At 48.7% G+C, this 17,193-nt stretch overlaps 1 protein-coding gene and 1 non-coding gene across 2 annotated transcripts; both read right to left on the bottom strand.

Moving 5' to 3' along the window:
* Nucleotides 1-298: 298 nt before the first annotated feature.
* On the bottom strand, nucleotides 299-5,747 carry LOC120641608 (transcription factor bHLH96-like). The gene is made up of 3 exons (XM_039917797.1): nucleotides 4,660-5,747; nucleotides 3,899-4,405; nucleotides 299-659 (listed from the first exon to the last, which is right to left on the bottom strand). The coding sequence occupies exons 1-3, from the start codon at nucleotides 5,014-5,016 to the stop codon at nucleotides 522-524; spliced, it is 1,002 nt and encodes a 333-aa protein (XP_039773731.1). The 5' UTR covers nucleotides 5,017-5,747; the 3' UTR covers nucleotides 299-521.
* A 4,325-nt stretch (nucleotides 5,748-10,072) lies between these two features.
* Nucleotides 10,073-10,211, bottom strand: LOC120643234. Its single transcript, XR_005662922.1, has one exon. It is a non-coding gene; the product is annotated as a small nucleolar RNA Z247 (small nucleolar RNA).
* Between the last annotated feature and the right edge of the window lie 6,982 nt (nucleotides 10,212-17,193).

Below are 17,193 nucleotides of genomic sequence, written 5' to 3'. Positions count from 1 at the left end.
AGCCCAGCAGGAGGGTTGTCGGGGAATGATGGGCTAGAACGTGCATTTTTGGGCCCTGTTACGAGTAGCACAAACGCGTAAGTAAGCATTAAATTAGAGTGCTTGGATGGGCCAGGACGGGCCGACTTCCGGGCCAGGCCTTTCTTCTTGGTTCCAATCTGCCCAATTCAAAGGGAAACAGAGCCATCGACCAATCTGCCCTCCTCGTCCTCCTAACGCGACGAGGAAGCGCCACCACGCCATGGACGCGACCAGCAGGACACGCACAAACATGTCGCGGGCCAGAACGAACGCGACCTCAAACGAACCTGCATTTTATTGCAGATCAAGCATGCCACTGCCCTTCTACATCCGTTATTGCGGTTACACACGCCACCAGGCCCCTACTGGCCGCTGCGCTTCACAAAATGTCACGCGGACGATGAGCAGCCGCCGGCAGTCCCGTGCTCCGGCTCGCCCGCGCCGCGTTGCGCCAGAATACCTCACCGGTGGGCGGCGGGAGGCGGTGGGCTTTGTACTGACTAGAGGTCCGGCTGACCCGCGCCGGGAGCGAGCAGCAGCCGCTGATGCTGCGCCGCCTCGGCGTCGATGATGCAGAGCACGTGGTGCGCCGCCGCGGCGATGTCCTCCGCCGCCGTCAGGCCGCACCCATCCTCCACCTGCAGCGACGATCGCCGCACACGAAACAAGATGAATTAGAGCTCGTGGTGGCCACACAAACAGAGCTCCGAAACTGCTCGCGGAGAGCGGCGATTCGGGACAGGACGAGCTGGCAGCGCGGCAGCTCGCGTACATGTTCAATTGTTCATCAGGGAGAGGAGGGAATCGCCAAGTCTGGCAAAAGGCAAAGGAAAAAAGCCTCGTAAAGAAAAGATTCCGTTGGGTCCCGGCTCGGGGGCACACTGAAACAGCATAAGAAAAAGGCAGCTGCAGCAACAGCACAAGATCTCTGTAGTCTGTAGCCTTTAGGCTTTATCTGCTGCTGACCGATTTCGCCATGTCAATGGACGGCCCAGCACACAAAGAGATTCTCCGCGGAGAAGGCGATCGTTCTTTGTGTTAGCCTTCGGTGAAAACAAACGGTGAAAGAATAAAAGCACGCGGCCTTTTTTTTTTGGTTTTTTTGATAGAGGCCATTACAATTGTCTGAGTTTGGAAAAACGCCACTACAATTTGGCTATTCGGAGATCTACCATTATAATTTCATCTATCACTCATCCATGCCATTTTCTACGACTGTTGCGTATAAGGGCCCACTTTCATATACGTATGTGTTTCTCTCCGTCTCCTCCGTCAGATGACCGTCTCCTGGACCTTCGCTTCGCCTTCGCCTCCCGCCCACGGGCCCGCCGCGCGCGCTCCCATGGCTCCTGCTCCCCACGCCCGGCCCCAACGACAGCTCCACCCGCGCCGCCTGCTGCGGCCTCGGCGGCTGCAGCGTCCACGACCACCTCACCGTTGACTCGCGTGGGGCGCGCTTCTTCGGCTCCCACGACGGTGCCTGGCTCTTCCTCCATCTCCGCGAGCAGCGCAGCCACCAGCTCCTCAATGTCCCCACCGGCCGCGCCCGCGAGCTCCCGACCGCGCTCGTGGCCCGGACCGGCCCGCTTGCCAACGACATGGCCATCCTCGCCGCCGCGCTCTTGTCCTCGCCGGACGACGCGGGCTGCGTCGCCGTCGCCATCGTCGCATCCGGGCTCCGGCTCCTCCGCCACCGTGCCGCCATGCCCACGCCGCCGTCGGTGCGTCGCATTCTGGCGCACGGGATGGCCGCGGGCCTACAAAATCGCGCCGCCAGGCGCCGTAGCCGCCGTGGACGCGGAGGACGTTGTCTACCACGACGACGCCTTCCCATTGCTGCTAACCCACGGCGACCACCACCTGGCGGCCCGGCAAGTAGCAGTAGATGGCGCTGGAAAGGCGCCACCACCGCGGCAGATCGTCCTCAGATGGCATCGCCGCCGAGCTCCTCCACCTCCGAGGGCCCCACCGCCAACGGCCTCGTGGGTCATCCTCGGCAGCATCCCGCGCGTCGTCCAGGGCGGCGGCGCGCGTATAAGCTGCAGAGGCTGTTGCCCAGCTTCGATCAACGGTGGAGGCGGCGGCGCGAGCTCCCTCCCCCTACAGCCGCCGTGCCACACGTGCGCCGCGCCTCCATGCCACCCGTGCTCTGCGCCGCCGCCTCCCCTGCTCCGTGGCGCCACCTCCCCTCCTCTCAGCCGCGCGGGCAGAACGCAGGCATGGCACGGCGGCGCGGGCGTGGAGCGGGGGCACGATGGCGGAGGCGTGGAGCAGGGGCGGCGGCGCGGGTGTGGAGCGAGGGCACGGCGGCGGAGGGGGGAGCAGGGGCACGGCGGCGCGAGCGGGGGAGGGGGGAGCAGGGGCACGGCGGCGCGGGTAGGCGGGGAGCAGGGGCGGCGCCGGCGTGGAGCGGGGGCACGGCGGCGGAGGGGGGAGCGGAGGCACGGCGCGCGCGAGCGGGCGGGGAGCAGGGGCACAACAGCGGAGGGGGAGCAGGGGCACGGCGCGCGCGGGAGGCGAGGCGGACGAGGACGAGCATGTCGGCGATGAGCGGCGCGGACGGGGACAAGCCGGAGAGGGCGCGGAGGATGGAAGCCGAGGAGTGGAGGCGCGCGACCGCGAGGGCGTGCAGCTCGGAGCGAAGGAGCGGGTAGTGGCCGCCGCCGCCGCGGGAGGCGAGGCGGACGAGGAGGAGGGCGTGCAGCGGGAGCGGGAGCGGCACGCGGAAGTGGGCCCGCGACCACTGCACGAGGGAGACGAGGTGCGGGAGAGGGGGCAGCGGCGCGGTGCGGAGGAGGAGGCGCAGGACGCGGTGCGCCGCCGCCGCGGTGGACGCGCCGCCGCCCGTGAGGTCCACCACGTCGCCATGGCCGGCAACAGTGGCGGGGCGGAGCTCCTGCGCCGGCTCCGTTTAACGGAGTAGTTTGGGAGTTAGAAGTCCGTATCCATCTGTGTAGATATATGATTTGAAAGTGGGCCCTTATACGCGACAGCCGTAGAAAATGGCATGAATGAGTGAGAGATGAAATTATAATGGTAGATTTCCGAATAGGTGAATTGTAGTGGCGTTTTTCCAAACTCAGACAATTGTAATGGCCTATATCAAAAAAACCCTTTTTTTTTCTTTATATGTTTGAATTTGAAGTTCTGCAACAATGGAGTGCGCAGGCACGTCGAAGTCCAGAGGTTGTCAAAGGTAGAAAACAGCTTTTGCTCTCTGGAATCTCTCTCTGGCCAAGGCAAGTGTGAAGTGTGCCCATGGCTTGTGCTGGCAGGGGAATGCACTGTGGCCTGCCTGTGTGTTTGGATTTTGGAGTTGGAGGCTTCGAGCCCTGGCCCAGAACAATACTGCTACTGCATTTGAATTCTCTCCCAGCAAAACCCCAATCCTCTGCAAATGCAATGGCTCTCCCGGAATTTTGGTGGACGTCAGTCAAGACTCGAGAAGAGGGGAATATCTGACATTCTTTTGTTTGTTTCTCCCAGGCAACTAGAGATGGGAAACGATTCTCTGTCTACTGCCTATATGGGCCTGTATGCAGAGGCAGAGCTGTTCGCTCAGGGCCTCAGGTGAATGCGTAGCATCTTGCTGCATATACAGACTACACGATCAATTCAGTTGTTTATCCAGTACAGAAAAAAAACTAATCTGGTTTCTCATATGAGTAGAAAAAAGGTAAAGCATTTGATCAGGTACTTGCATAGCTGCACAGTGACCAAAGTGTTGGCACGGCGACGCACCATTTCCGGCACAACCAACAGCGACCCAGAAAGTTTTTCTATTCCTTTCCTGACGGCTGGCTCGCGATCGGAAAGAGTAAAAAAGCCGTTGCAATTCAGGAAGGGAAAGACGATCGGGTCGGCGGCGTCGGCGTACCTTGAGGCTGAGCGTGTAGAGCGCCAGCCCGGCGGGCGCGGCGGTCACGTTGAGGTGCAGCACGGCGAGCCCGAGCGCCTGCATCCCGGCCACCATCTTCAGCAGCTGCCCCGGCCGCCGCCGCGCCATCACGCGGAGGCTGGCGTGCGCGTCCACCACCACGCCCACCTCCACGTCCGCCACCGCGGAGGCCGAGGCCCGGCTCGCCTCCTCCGCGCCGGCGCCGCTCTCCTCCCGCGGCGGCGCGTGGCGCCGCGCGTACTGCGGGTACCTGAAGAACCGCGCGAACGGGGCCCGCTCCGCCGCCGCCGCCTCCCCGGCCACGCTCGCGGAGCTGTTGGTCGCGGCCGTGGGATCGCGATGCGGCGCTCGCGCCGCGCCGCGTTCCGACGCCGTGCCGCCGCGTTGCTGCTGCAGCGCCAGCTTCTGCGCCTCCAGGGACTGCAGCTGCTGCTCGAGCTCCTTGACGAAATCGATGGCGCCGCTGACGATGGACGCCTGGTCGCTCTACGTATCGATTAGCATTTTCAGAAAAAATATATTAGGAAATCGTACACGTAGGCATGAGTTGACACGACGAAAAGTCACGGAAAGCCTCAAATGGTAACAGTGCCATTGTCTAGTTGTCATCAAGCAAACATTCTTTCACCATTACTTGAAACACCAAATCAATCCCATCGAAACTCTAGAGGACGGAAACACATGGCCACAGTGAAGCGATCGGTGTTCCTGAACGAGTAGTGAGATCGATCGTATCGTACCCGGTGGACGTAGGACTCCGGCATGAGCGAGCGGAGCACGGCGAGGTACTCGTTCATCTGGCGGCGTCGGTTGCGCTCGACGGCGATGTGGGCCATCCGCTGGCTCTCGGCGTCCTCGGCGTTCTTGACGGTCCTCTGCCGCCGGCGCCGCTTCCTCCTCCCCTGCTGCTGCACCCTGTTCGCCCCCTCCGCGTCCGGCGGCGCCGCCGGCGCCGGGAACGGCTCCACCCCCGGCGCATTGCCGAACAGGAAGCTCCCGGGCGACGCGGCGGCTGCGGCTGCGGCTGCGGCGTTGAAGGTGTCGTAGACGAGGACGTCGCTGCTGGTACATGGCGCGCACATAGCTTCCAGCGTCATGTCGATCCGGCGTTGGCAGCACAGGCCGCGCGCGCACCCACGGACGGATGTACGCGTAGGCGTCCGGCCCTCCTCGCTATGCCGCTACGCTGCGCGGCGGAGCTAGGAGCGGGCGCGCCCCTTTTCAGCTTCTCCGAGGCCCCTCCTCGCTGCCGGGCTTGGTGCTATCTGCGTGTCCCTAGCAGCGGTGGGCGCGGCGCAGCGCGACACGGCGGAAACCGCGGAGAGCTAGGGCATGCATAATGGACGGCGGCGGGAGTCGCCTGGCATGGCATGGCATGGCAGAACCTGAGATGAGGTGAGGTGAGGTAGCGAGCTCTGTGCTCGGGCACTGGGCAGGCAATGGGCGCGGCGGCAGCTCTTCAGCGGCGCAGGTGGGGTGCGGCGCAGGCGGCAGGTGATGGAGCGTGGCAGATCTGTGCACGCTCCTCCTCGCCGCGCAATGTTCCAAGGGATTGCGACCAAAAGCTCGCTTTCTTTTGGCGTCGTCGCGGTGAAATCCCGGGGAGGCGGCGGACCCGGCGGAGCTAGCTGCGAGCCTGCTCCGCTGCTCTACACGTGACGTACGTGAGTGAGGAGGGATGGCTGGCCCTGGCCTTTGCAAGCTTTTGCTTTCCCTGTGCTGCAAGCTGCCGCTGACAAGCGAGTGGGAGAGGGGAGAAAGCAGCGAAGGAGAGAGACAGGAAGAGATGGAAGAGGACTAGAGGAGTGGTCTCTCTCTCTCTCTCTCTCTCTCTCTCTCTCTCTCTCTCTCTCGCTGAGAAAGTTTTTCAAGGATGTGTGTGTATGCGGTATGCCAATGCAAGTGAGTGTCACCAAACCATTTGGATGCTCACCCAGAGCTGGTGGAGTCCCTGTTGAGAATGACGGAACCAGGATTTGGCAGTAGACTTGTTTTTACAGCGGTAGATCCTGCCTGCTTCTCATACTTCTTTTTACCAGCCCCTATGGAAATTCAACTGAACGTTTACCATTCATCAGGATCCAAAATATTCCCCGCAAACCAAATCTAGCATTCTTGCACTGCCGTATAGTATCTAATTAGCATATAGAGCCTCAGAGTCCCATTCCAAACTGAAAGAAATCAGAGGCGCATATGGTGGAACCGATGCTCCTATCTTGGATGCGTTCGGATTGCGTGTTAATTGAATGGCCGCATAGGCACAATGAGGTTTACATTTATAGGACTCCCTAAAGATATCATTTGGCCATAACTAACTAGAGAGATTTACACCAAAGAGGTTACAACAGATATAGGAGAATACAACAACTTGGCCAAAGATATCTATCGGTATCCTTTTGTTACAACTGTATTATCTAATACTCCCCCTCAATCTAATCTTCCTAGATTCAGATTGTGCTTGAAAAGCTCCTGCTGTCGAACTGTAAGAGGTTTTGTAAACCCATATGCAACTTGTTCCTTTGTAGAAATATATTCAATATCAAGTAACCTCCGAGCCACCCTTTCTCTCACAAAATGATAATCTACCTCAATATGTTTGGTTCGAGCATGAAAAACAGGATTAGCCGAGAGATACTTAGCTCCAATATTGTCACACCACAATTTAGCTGCTCTTGGCGCTTCTATTTTCAACTCAAACAATAATGTTTGAACCCACATAACTTCTGCAGTTGCATCCACTACTGCCTTGTACTCGGCTTCAGTACTTGACCTTGACACCGTCGCTTGCTTTCTGGCACTCCAAGATACCAGATTTTTACCCAAGAAAACTGCAAAGCCCCCAGTGGATCGCCTATCATCCAAACAACCTGCCCAATCTGCATCTGAAAAGGCATTAACCAGTAGAGAGGAGGACTTGCAAATCTGCAAACCCACTTTAGCCGTGAGTTTCAGATATCTCAATATTCTTTTTACTGTTGCTCAATGACTTGTAGTAGGCGCATGTAAAAATTGACAAACCTTGTTAACTGAGTATGAGATATCAGGTCTAGTAGGCGTAAGATATTGCAATGCTCCCACAACACTTCTATAATTTGTAGCATCACTAGACCCTAGTAAACTCCCTTCATGCAAGGAAAGTTTTTCAGAACTGGATAGTGGTGTAGATACAGGTTTGCAATCTTTCATACCTACTCGTTGTAGAACATCATTCACATACTTTTCTTGAGTCAACAATATACCATTCTGAATTTTGTTTACCTCTATCCCGAGGAAATAATGGAGCTCTCCAAGATCCTTCAATGCAAAATCCTTGTTGAGATCCTTGAGCAACATTGGAACCACACTGTGATCCGAACTCACCAATATAATATCATCAACATACACAAGCATAAACATAGTAACTCCCCCTGAATTATAGAAGAATAGCGATGTGTCAGCCTTTGAAGATTTGAACCCCAATTCTTGTAGCTTTGTACTCAATCTAGAGTACCACGCTCTCGGAGCCTGCTTGAGCCCATACAACGCCTTATCAAGCTTGCATATATAGTTTGGTGATGACTTGTCTTCATAACCTGGAGGTTGCTTCATGTAAACCTCCTCTTCTAGAAACCCATGAAGAAAAGCATTTTGTACATCCAATTGTTTCATGGTCCATCCTCTTGAAACAGCAAGCGACAAAACAACTCTGATGGTAGTTGGCTTGACAACCGGACTAAATGTGTCCTCATAGTCAATCTCATATCTTTGTTTGAATCCCTTTGCCACTAATCTAGCTTTATATCTATCTAGACTTCCATCTGCCTTCCTCTTCACTTCGTACACCCATTTGCAATCAATAATATTGATGCCCTTTCTTGGTGGTACAAGATGCCAGGTTTTATTTTTAACAAGCGCCATATATTCATTGTCCATGGCCTCCTTCCAATCTTTATTTCCCAATGCTTCTTCTAGACATTGTGGTTCACCTGATGAGGTAAAGAACCCATACCTGACAGTGCCATCAGTGTAGGTCTTGGCTTTGCGTATACCGCTTTGGAGACAAGTACGTGGTCGTGCAGCTTCTGCAGATTCTTGGTGCTCCACAGGCGCCGGATCCGAATCTGCCGCAGAAGATCCCTATGTCGCAGCTAATCCCCCGTCGCGCCGAACCGGGACAGGGTACATGGCAGGCGCGGGAGAACTCCTGGCAGGAAGCGGCGGCCCGGGGGGAACAGGCGATGACGTGGGCGGAGCGGGTTGGTGCGAGCTGCCGACCGCCGGCGCAGGCAACCGGTCGGGTGAAGCAGATGAATTCGGCGACGATCCCGAGGGTGATCCGGTGGGAGTGGGCGCCGGATCAGCTTCGTGTTTCCGTGTCAGGAGCTCCAGTTTCTTGTTCTGAGGCGATTCCTGCACTGTTTTCTCCTGAAATTTCTCCAGTGACATCAGTAGAACTAGGAGAATTAAACATGCGGACACCTATTTATTCTTCCCCCGTAGGATTAAGAAAATGAGGAGGAAGAAGAGAAATCTCAGATCTCAACCGAGCTCCTGCATTGCTATGTAATTTGGAGAAGGGAAATTCATTTTCATCAAAGATAACATCTCTAGAGATGTAAACTCGGCCAGAATTCACATCAAGACACTTATATCCTTTGTGATGAGGACTGTACCCAAGAAAAACACATTGCTTGGAACGGAAAGCAAGTTTTCGCTGATTATAGGGGCGAAGATTTGGCCAACATGCACACCCAAACACTTTGAGAAAAGAATAATCAGGGGTTTGTTTATAGAGGCGCTCCAAAGGAGTCACAAACTGAAGAAGTTTACTTGGTGTTCGGTTTATGAGGTAGGTTGCTGAAACAAAGGCCTCATCCCAAAATTTAAGGGGCATGGATGCATGAGCAAGAAGGGAAAGCCCAACTTCAACTATGTGTCTATGCTTTCATTCAGCAGCTCCGTTTTGCTGGTGCGCATGCGGACAAGAGACATGATGCATAATGCCAACTTTTAGAAAGAAGGCATGAATGGTTTGATACTCCCCTCCCCAATCAGTTTGCATTGCAATTATCTTTCTATTGAATATGCGCTCAACTAGGCTTTGGAACTCAGTGAATTTGTGAAAAACCTCATATTTATATTTGAGCAAATAAATCCAAGTAAATTTACTATAATCATCAATGAAGCTCACATAGTACTTCTTTCCTCCAACAGAGCTGGGTGCAGGACCCCACACATCCGAATAAACAAGTTCCAAGGGAAATTGAGACACACTAGTTGAGCGAGGATAGGGCAACTGATGACTTTTGCCCTACTGACACACATCACACACTGACTCCCTATTCTCATCTACTGAACAGAGTAGATTATTGCTACTAACAACTTTGGTAACAATGGGATAAGCTGGGTGACCCAGACGACTATGCCACCTCTCAAGGGATGGCTTGACGACTCCATAATCCTGCTTTACTGATTGTGTTGAAGAAAGTGGGTAGAGCCCCTTGTGACATCTCCCTCTAAGAATCGTGTTCTCCGTGGCCTGATCCTTAATAAGAAAATGATCAGGGTGAAACTCAAGGAAAGCAGAATTATCTTTAGCAAGGCGATGAACAGAAACAAGATTTTTGGCTGCTTGGGGAACATGAAAAATGTTGTTTAGATGCAACAGTTTGGAAGGGGTTGGAACAATAGTATGACCAAAATGTTTAATTTCCATACCTGCACCACTTGCTGTGTGGATATGATCTCCTCCCTTGTATTTTTCCCGGAAGGAGAGCTTCTCTAGATCACTTGTGACATGATCTGTGGCACCCGTGTCGGTGTACCAGTTGGTGTCGACGGTGTAGGCACTTGACACAGCAGCAACAAGACGCTCGTCGGGGTTGAAGTTCTCGTCGAAGCGATGCCAGAGCTCGACGGCCAGATGGCCCTTCTTGTAGCAGACTTGACAGCGGGGGCGACTATCGTTGGAGTTGCCTTGAGAGCGTTGCCGGTTGTCGCTGGAGTTGTGCTGCTGCTGGTGGTTACCACGGCCGCGGCCAAAGCTGCCACGATCACGGTTTCCACGGCCACCAGGCGACCCATGCCCGTAGCCTCGTCCACCTGACGAGCCTCCACAGACTCTGTTGGCCGTGTTGGCAGAGGAGAGCGCCCCATCTTGCAGATCAAGACGCATCTCGAAGCTGAGCAGCTGCGAGTGGGCTTCAGAGACCGTGATCGGTTCTCTCTTCGTCACCATGGATGTCACAACAGGATTGTACTCCTGGTCGAGGCCGTTGAAGATGTAGGCGACGATTTCTTCATCATCCAACGGCTTTCCAGAGGCTGCCATCTCATCACAGAGAGTTTTGATCTTTGCAAAATATTCAGCAATGGATAGGGTACCTTTCCTTGTTGTGGATAGTGCGAGACGCACATTCATGGAACGCGCACGCGTCTGAGCGGTGAACATGTTCTCCACCGCGCTCCATGCCTAGAACGATGTTGCTGATCCAGCAATCTGGGCGAGGATGTCCTTGCCGACGGAGGTGAAGATGAACCCAAGAACTTGTTGATCCCGGGCAAACCACTCATCATACTCAGGGTTAGGGATCTGGGTGGCCTTGCCAGCCGAGTCCTTACCCTCAATCTCAGATGGAGGAGCGACGGTCTTGCCGTTGATGTACCCCTCCAAGCGTGCTCCCCGTATGGTGGGGAGAACTTGCGCCTTCCATAGCGCATGGTTGCTCTTGCTTAGCTTCTCGGTGATCTGAACACCGAACCGCGGATTGGATGAACTTGAACTGGACGCCATTCACGTCGAGGCTCTGATTACCATGAAAGAAATCAGAGGCGCATATGGTGGAACCGATGCTCCTATCTTGGATGCATTCGGATTGCGTGTTAATTGAATGGCCGCATAGGCACAATGAGGTTTACATTTATAGGACTCCCTAAAGATATCTTTTGGCCATAACTAACTAGACAGATTTACATCAAAGAGGTTACAACAGATATAGGAGAATACAACAACTTGGCCAAAGATATCTATCGGTATCCTTTTGTTACAACTGTATTATCTAATACAAACAACTATACCAAATGCTGGCATCACAATTAAATTATTAGCATCAAGAAGAGCTAAGCATTGGATATACCTCCTCCAGTAAAAAGAGTAAAAAAAAAATCGTGTTGTTTTACTAGTAGATTGCATGCATTTTTAAAGATGAGGACAAACACGTGTTGCTGGAGGTCAAAGTAAGGGCATGTACTCATGTCACTTTTTTTTTAAAAAAATGATTGATATTTTCAAATGGTTTATTTGTCTCAACAAATAGTTACAGAATGTGGCTATATTTTGGTTACATTCTATACTACCAACTAGTGAATTTCTTTCGCGATGTCGACATTTCTAAAATGACATTCTTTTGCGACTAACGGAGCATAGTAGATATATCCTTATCCGATCCGGTCCATTAATAAAAAAACAAAAGCAACACATCTTACAAGATTAACTAGTGAGATGGCCCGCGCATTTGCGCTGCTAGGATCGAGAATCTAAATGTTTATATATATATATTGGTATCATTGTTATTATTATTAAATTTATACTTTTCCCTTATGTTGTTCTTTTACTATCACACTCTATGTCTAGTTCTTAAAAGTAATTTAAATGTAGATATATTGTCATAAGTTTTTTTGTTAGGGCTCTATTACTATCTTCATTGGTCAATCTCTCTTTTCTTTTAACTTGTTCCTATTCTAACTAAATAACTTTTGCTGGCTTTATTTTTTAATCAATAATATGAGTTGATAATTTATACATAACTTGAGGTATCTTTGCAAAGAAGGTAGCTAAAGGTATTTTTGATTAATGTTTTCATAACAGCAATGATTAGTTATTTTCGTTAGGCATAGCAATATTTTTGGCTAATATTATCATAATTGTAGTGGTCGATATTTTTTATTTATTTTCTGATTAGCATGATTATTTATATGTCTTGAGACCGAATATACATAAAGAAGCAAGTGTGTTAGCAATAGAGATTGGGAAAATAAAAATAATTTTTTATCTCGCTTGATTCTTTTTCGTTTATCATACAAGATATGATAACCAAAATAGAGATTTGTGATTTTTTCCCATCTTCGTTATCATATCTTGTATCGCTGCCGCCGCACGCTGTCTCGAACTCTCGATCGTCTTGCTCAATATGTTACTCTGCCCAGTCGCTCGTCTCTCAACTACATGAGATTACCGTATTCAAGCCTGATAACAACACTGCTTAATACTCTTTCGGGCCAACTCACAGCCGTCATGAACTACTGCTACTGCTAGTCGCGACTCCGGTGTCCCATATCCGGCTAAGCTATAACTTGGTCAAGATGAACACTCAACGATTTGTACATGTGAGATCGATTGTATTGTAGGCTCAAAAGGTGGTTGCTTCATATTTTAATGTTTCCAATCCGTGTGTACAAATAAGTTTTCTATTTTCATGACTTAAGTTGCGGCAATTCATACAAATAAGATATATAGTATTTTAGATTATTTTTTAATGGCAATGGTGGGTTAATTTTAATTAGGCATAAGGGTATTTTAGGCAAATTTTATCGTAATGGCAGTGGTGGGTAATTTTCTTTTTTTCTTTTTTCTCCGATTAACGTGAAAATTTCTAGGCCCTGAGAGCGAATGTGGAGGCTGCTTTTGTTGGCCAGGTAATAAGATAATAATAGATATGATTTTTCAATAAGCCCAAGTGGTGGTGTGAAATTAAATTCACTAGGTTATGTGCAAATAGCACGTCACATGCATGAAGAGGGATATAGGACAAACATAGGCACATGGATTAACAGTGAGCAGAACGACAACAAGACAAGGAGGCCACAAAGTGTCGTGCACGTACTGCCGCACTTTTGGGCGTCCGACAGATCACTGATCTGCATAAGCTCCAGAGCAATTAATCTAGCCATTCAGCAGACTTTTTCAACTCATGTATATATATATATATATATATATATATATATATATTAAAATATTCTATACTTGCTAATACAAAAATGAACACTGCTCGATCTTATTATTAGCATGCAAAAGAATGTAGTTCTGTGACCACCGTTAGTACGAATACACAGTCATTTATTCTAGGTACTTATCCTGACAGTTACCATATAGTACGTACCAAGCAAGTTTTTTGTAGTGCAAAACAATGCAAGCGCGACTTGCAAGAACCAAAGCAGCAAAGTACAAGCACACTAATAATCGTGCACAAAGAGGATCAGAGCAACTCCTTTGTTTACTCCCTCGCAATGCTCGCCAACTCTTTGGTAGATGCGAGGTCTAGGCGTCTAGGCACGTAACAATTTTGTTCGGGTGTAGTAATTTTTTGCGCCTAGTCCGTGCCAACTAGTACCGACATAGATACCCCTTTGGAATGTCTTCTGGGATGCGACCACGCGATGACCACACTGATATATGCGGCAACTAGCTGACACGACCGGTACACGGAGCACTAAGAAACCATATCAGAATAGGATACAACTCCGATAGAATCTAGCCAGCTTTTAGGCCGTTTGATACTCATATATGTTGAAGCACTCAAATAGAGGTCTTGACCTTGAGGTCGTTGGACGTTGGGTCTCCGATCCTCTGCAGTGGTTTCGTTCTCCAGAGTACAGGCAAAAGCATCGGATGATAACTTACTCCGGAGGATGATATCCCAAGTAAGACCTACTCCGGAGGATGATAACTTACCTAGCTAATGGACTATTTCGTAATAATATAGATGCATTTTAGGGGGTTTCTCTAGGTTATCTCCAATTTAAATGCAGCACTCGCTTGTCGCTGCTCATATGTGTGTATCTCATGATACTTGATGTATTAGATTCAACGAAGAGTATGTACGTGGAGTATGTGTTCATACTGGAATATCTATGATGATATATATTTTGGGTATGTGACCATACATATTACATAGAGTATATGAACATACTTATTTTTATATACTAATACTAATGGTTATATATATTTTGGGTATGCGTTCATACTAGAATATCTATGATATATATATAGTGTTATGATATAATGCACCTGGGTGCATTCTGTACATAGAATGCACCCAGGCTGCCGAGCGCGTCAGGCTGAACCACCTGGTGCATCCGACCGCACATGCATGTGTTTTTTCTTATTAATTTTTATCACCCGCTAACCAGGCAAAGTCACGTCGCACAAAAATCCCACTAGCCTGCATGCATGGAATCTTTTCTTGGTTCGATTCATTCAAACAAATTTTCTTCTAAACCGTAAGTCTGATTAACAAACCGTTTGTTGCATCTTACTCAAAAAATGTGCTTAACAAAACTAGATCCAATATGGATATATTTTTATATTTATTTTACAAATTGCATCTTCATTTATTACCGATTGCAACTCTGTCCAGTATCAAATTGCAACTAGGTATAACGATGTGTCCTATTTGTATCATGTCACAATAATCAAGTACAGTTGGCACATATTTGGTTGCAACCAATATAGCAATTGGGTTGCAACTAGCATAGCAATTGGGTTGCAACTCAGTCTTAACTAGTTGCAACCAGTAGTAATTGAGTTGCAATTGGGTACTAACCGATTGTACCAGTAGTAATTATGTGGTAACGGGTTGCAACCAGGACTAACTGGGGTTGCAACTAGCAGGCTAAGACTATGGTGCAATTCTGTTATTTCTGTGATTGCAATTCAGAGTGCATATAGTTGCAATTATATATTATTTTAAAAATATTATTGAAATATATCGTTCATGGATCTCATTTTGTTCGGTACATTTTTTCCAACAACATGCTTCAAACGGATCTGAAATCACATCTACGATTCAAGAGATATCGCATTTTTAGATTCAAATCAAGGAAATATTTCTCTGCATGCAAACTTCTGGTGGGTGCTTTGTGGGATGACGTGGCTTCAGATAGTTGGTTGGCTTTATTGTTTTTTTTTTCTTGTGGGCACGGATTGGTGCTACGATAGGGTCTGTGCATCCGCAACAGAGAATCCACCTTGTTGCATTTTAGCCTCGCCGTGTGTGTGTGTGTGTGTGTGTGTGTGTGTAATGGTTATACCTTCTGTTCTACACTCGCGTGTAACTACTCTCATCATCAGTATACCACCATGTGTATGTTCTCATACTCATTTATCACTTCGAGTATGTTCACATACTAATTCTAAGATACCTTTGAAGTATCTTAGAATAAGTATATGAATGTACTCAAAGTGATAAATGAGTATGCGGATGTATAGACGATGGTATAATGATGATGATAATAGCTACACACGAGTGTAGAAAAAACTTTAAGTATGAACAGAGGTATGCAATTGAAATATATATTTAGAAAGGATTTTTTTAATAATCTTACTAGGGTTAATGTGAAAATTGCAAAATATATCTCTGAATATATAGTAAGATGTAGTGACTACCCCTATCATGCTTTAGAGCACTACCCCACAAACCCTCATTCATGTCGGTTAGCTATCCTATGAGTAAGTATGCAAATGCCATATCGATACTCATCTATCCATGCAGGCATGGATAGTCAAAAAAAATAGCAAAGTATATATACTGAATGCCACACAAATCTTGAGAAAAGATATGGGGATACGATTAAAACAATTTTTGAAGATTAAGTCAACTGATAGTAGCCAAACCAAGCACCGGTATCATGCTATCCTGTGTGCTTGACAATTTCGGCTTGTTGGCAACAGTGGTATGACCATACATGATCAGGTCTATGCGACTAATGCGTCTACGTGCATGCATATCTAATATTATTCTATCACTAGAAATATATATTATACATTAAATAAATATGATTATGTGCGATTTGATATATGTGAACCTTACTATTAAGCAATCACTAGTTGACTTGATATCAAAGTTGATTCCAATTAATTGAAACCGGGGCAAAAAGATTCGCCAAAGGATCTATAAATAGCTGTCTTTTTCTTGTAATTCTTCACATCCCAAGAGCCCTCTTCATATAGTTCAAACTAGCCGATAGCAATTGTTTGAGTACCTAACGCTTGCCTCCATGGATCCCATCAAATCCAATGGAGAGTGGAGTGCCTCTGAGATCCACATAGTGAAATCACTCATCGCTAGGTACGATGGCAACAATAGTTATGTTGGTGACATGAACAAGAAGCACAATGACATTGTTAATGAGATCCAGGCAATGTTCCCCTAGAAGGCGAAGCATGAGGTTATCCGCTTGTATGTTGATCTCGTGGTGGAGATGATACAAAGCGGCACCGGCAACAACACCTACCACTTTGTAGAGGCAAGCGGGGACAATATGAACAACAACTATGAAATTCCTCCAGGGAACGATCCAGCTATGAACAACATGAAGGTGGCACAAGATGTGCCATGTGGGCAACCTACTCCTCGGATGAAGAGGCCGCTTACTGAATTTTGGAGCATGGAGGAGCACAGGTTATTTTTGCTAGATACCATTCACTCCTCTTACATGCAAAAGTTGTGATCTTTTTATTTAATTTTTGCATTGTTTTTGGAATTATTAAGCACACGTTTCATGTGAATTATTATTACACTTATTAGGAATGAGGTGGCCAGGGATGGTGTGGACAACAATTTTGAAATTCCAGTAAAGGATCCAGCCATGGACAACATGAGGTTGGCACATGATGTGCCACGTAGTCCACCCGCTCCTCAGAAGAAGCTCACCGGGTTTTGGAACAAGGAAGAGCACAGGTTATTTCTGCTAGATATCTTTCACTCTTGTATCCCTCTTACATGCACAAGTTATGATCTTTTTTTTTGGATTGTTTTTGGAAAAGATTGGCACACAATTCATGTGAATTATTATTATACTCATTAGGAATGTGGTGTAGCCGTGTGGGATACATTTCCTAAGTTCAACACCTAAAAAAATACTAAATCTCAACTGATGTGCTCATATGCAATAAATGCTTGAGATGTGAGGTTGGTTAGGGAAGGGAGGGCCTGAATTTTGGCATTTCATTTGACAAATTGCTGCTATTGAGCTTAGAACGAGGGGTTTGGGGAGGTGACCGGACTGATGAAGGAAGTGAGCAATAGGAAAGAGCTAGGAGGCATGGTGCAGCAGACCACGGAGTGCTAGAGGGAAACCTCTGGGCATGTTGGTGATAGGGGAGCTCAAAGTCTGGTAGGTAGGCAAGGAAGAGGCGGAGGAAGTGGCCAAAAATGGGAGGAAGACTATAGCGAGCGCTAGCTTTGAAGGGAGAAGTTTTTGTAGAAAAAAGGAGATGGTTGCTCCCAGAGAGAGAG

This window comes from Panicum virgatum, chromosome 7K, assembly GCF_016808335.1.
Source record: "Panicum virgatum strain AP13 chromosome 7K, P.virgatum_v5, whole genome shotgun sequence".
Lineage (NCBI taxonomy): Eukaryota > Viridiplantae > Streptophyta > Magnoliopsida > Poales > Poaceae > Panicum > Panicum virgatum.
Note: the sequence above shows the minus strand (reverse complement) of the source record. Positions and strands in the feature narration are given on the sequence as shown.

Bases quoted from the DNA above. Each gene is read 5' to 3' on its own strand.
- LOC120641608 (XM_039917797.1), bottom strand. From the start codon at position 5,016: ATGACGCTGGAAGCTATGTGCGCGCCATGTACCAGCAGCGACGTCCTC. The intron at 4,406-4,659 runs GTACGATACGAT...ATCGATACGTAG, and splicing joins CGGAGTCCTACGTCCACCGG to AGCGACCAGGCGTCCATCGT. The intron at 660-3,898 runs GTACGCCGACGC...TCGTCGCTGCAG, and splicing joins TCTACACGCTCAGCCTCAAG to GTGGAGGATGGGTGCGGCCT.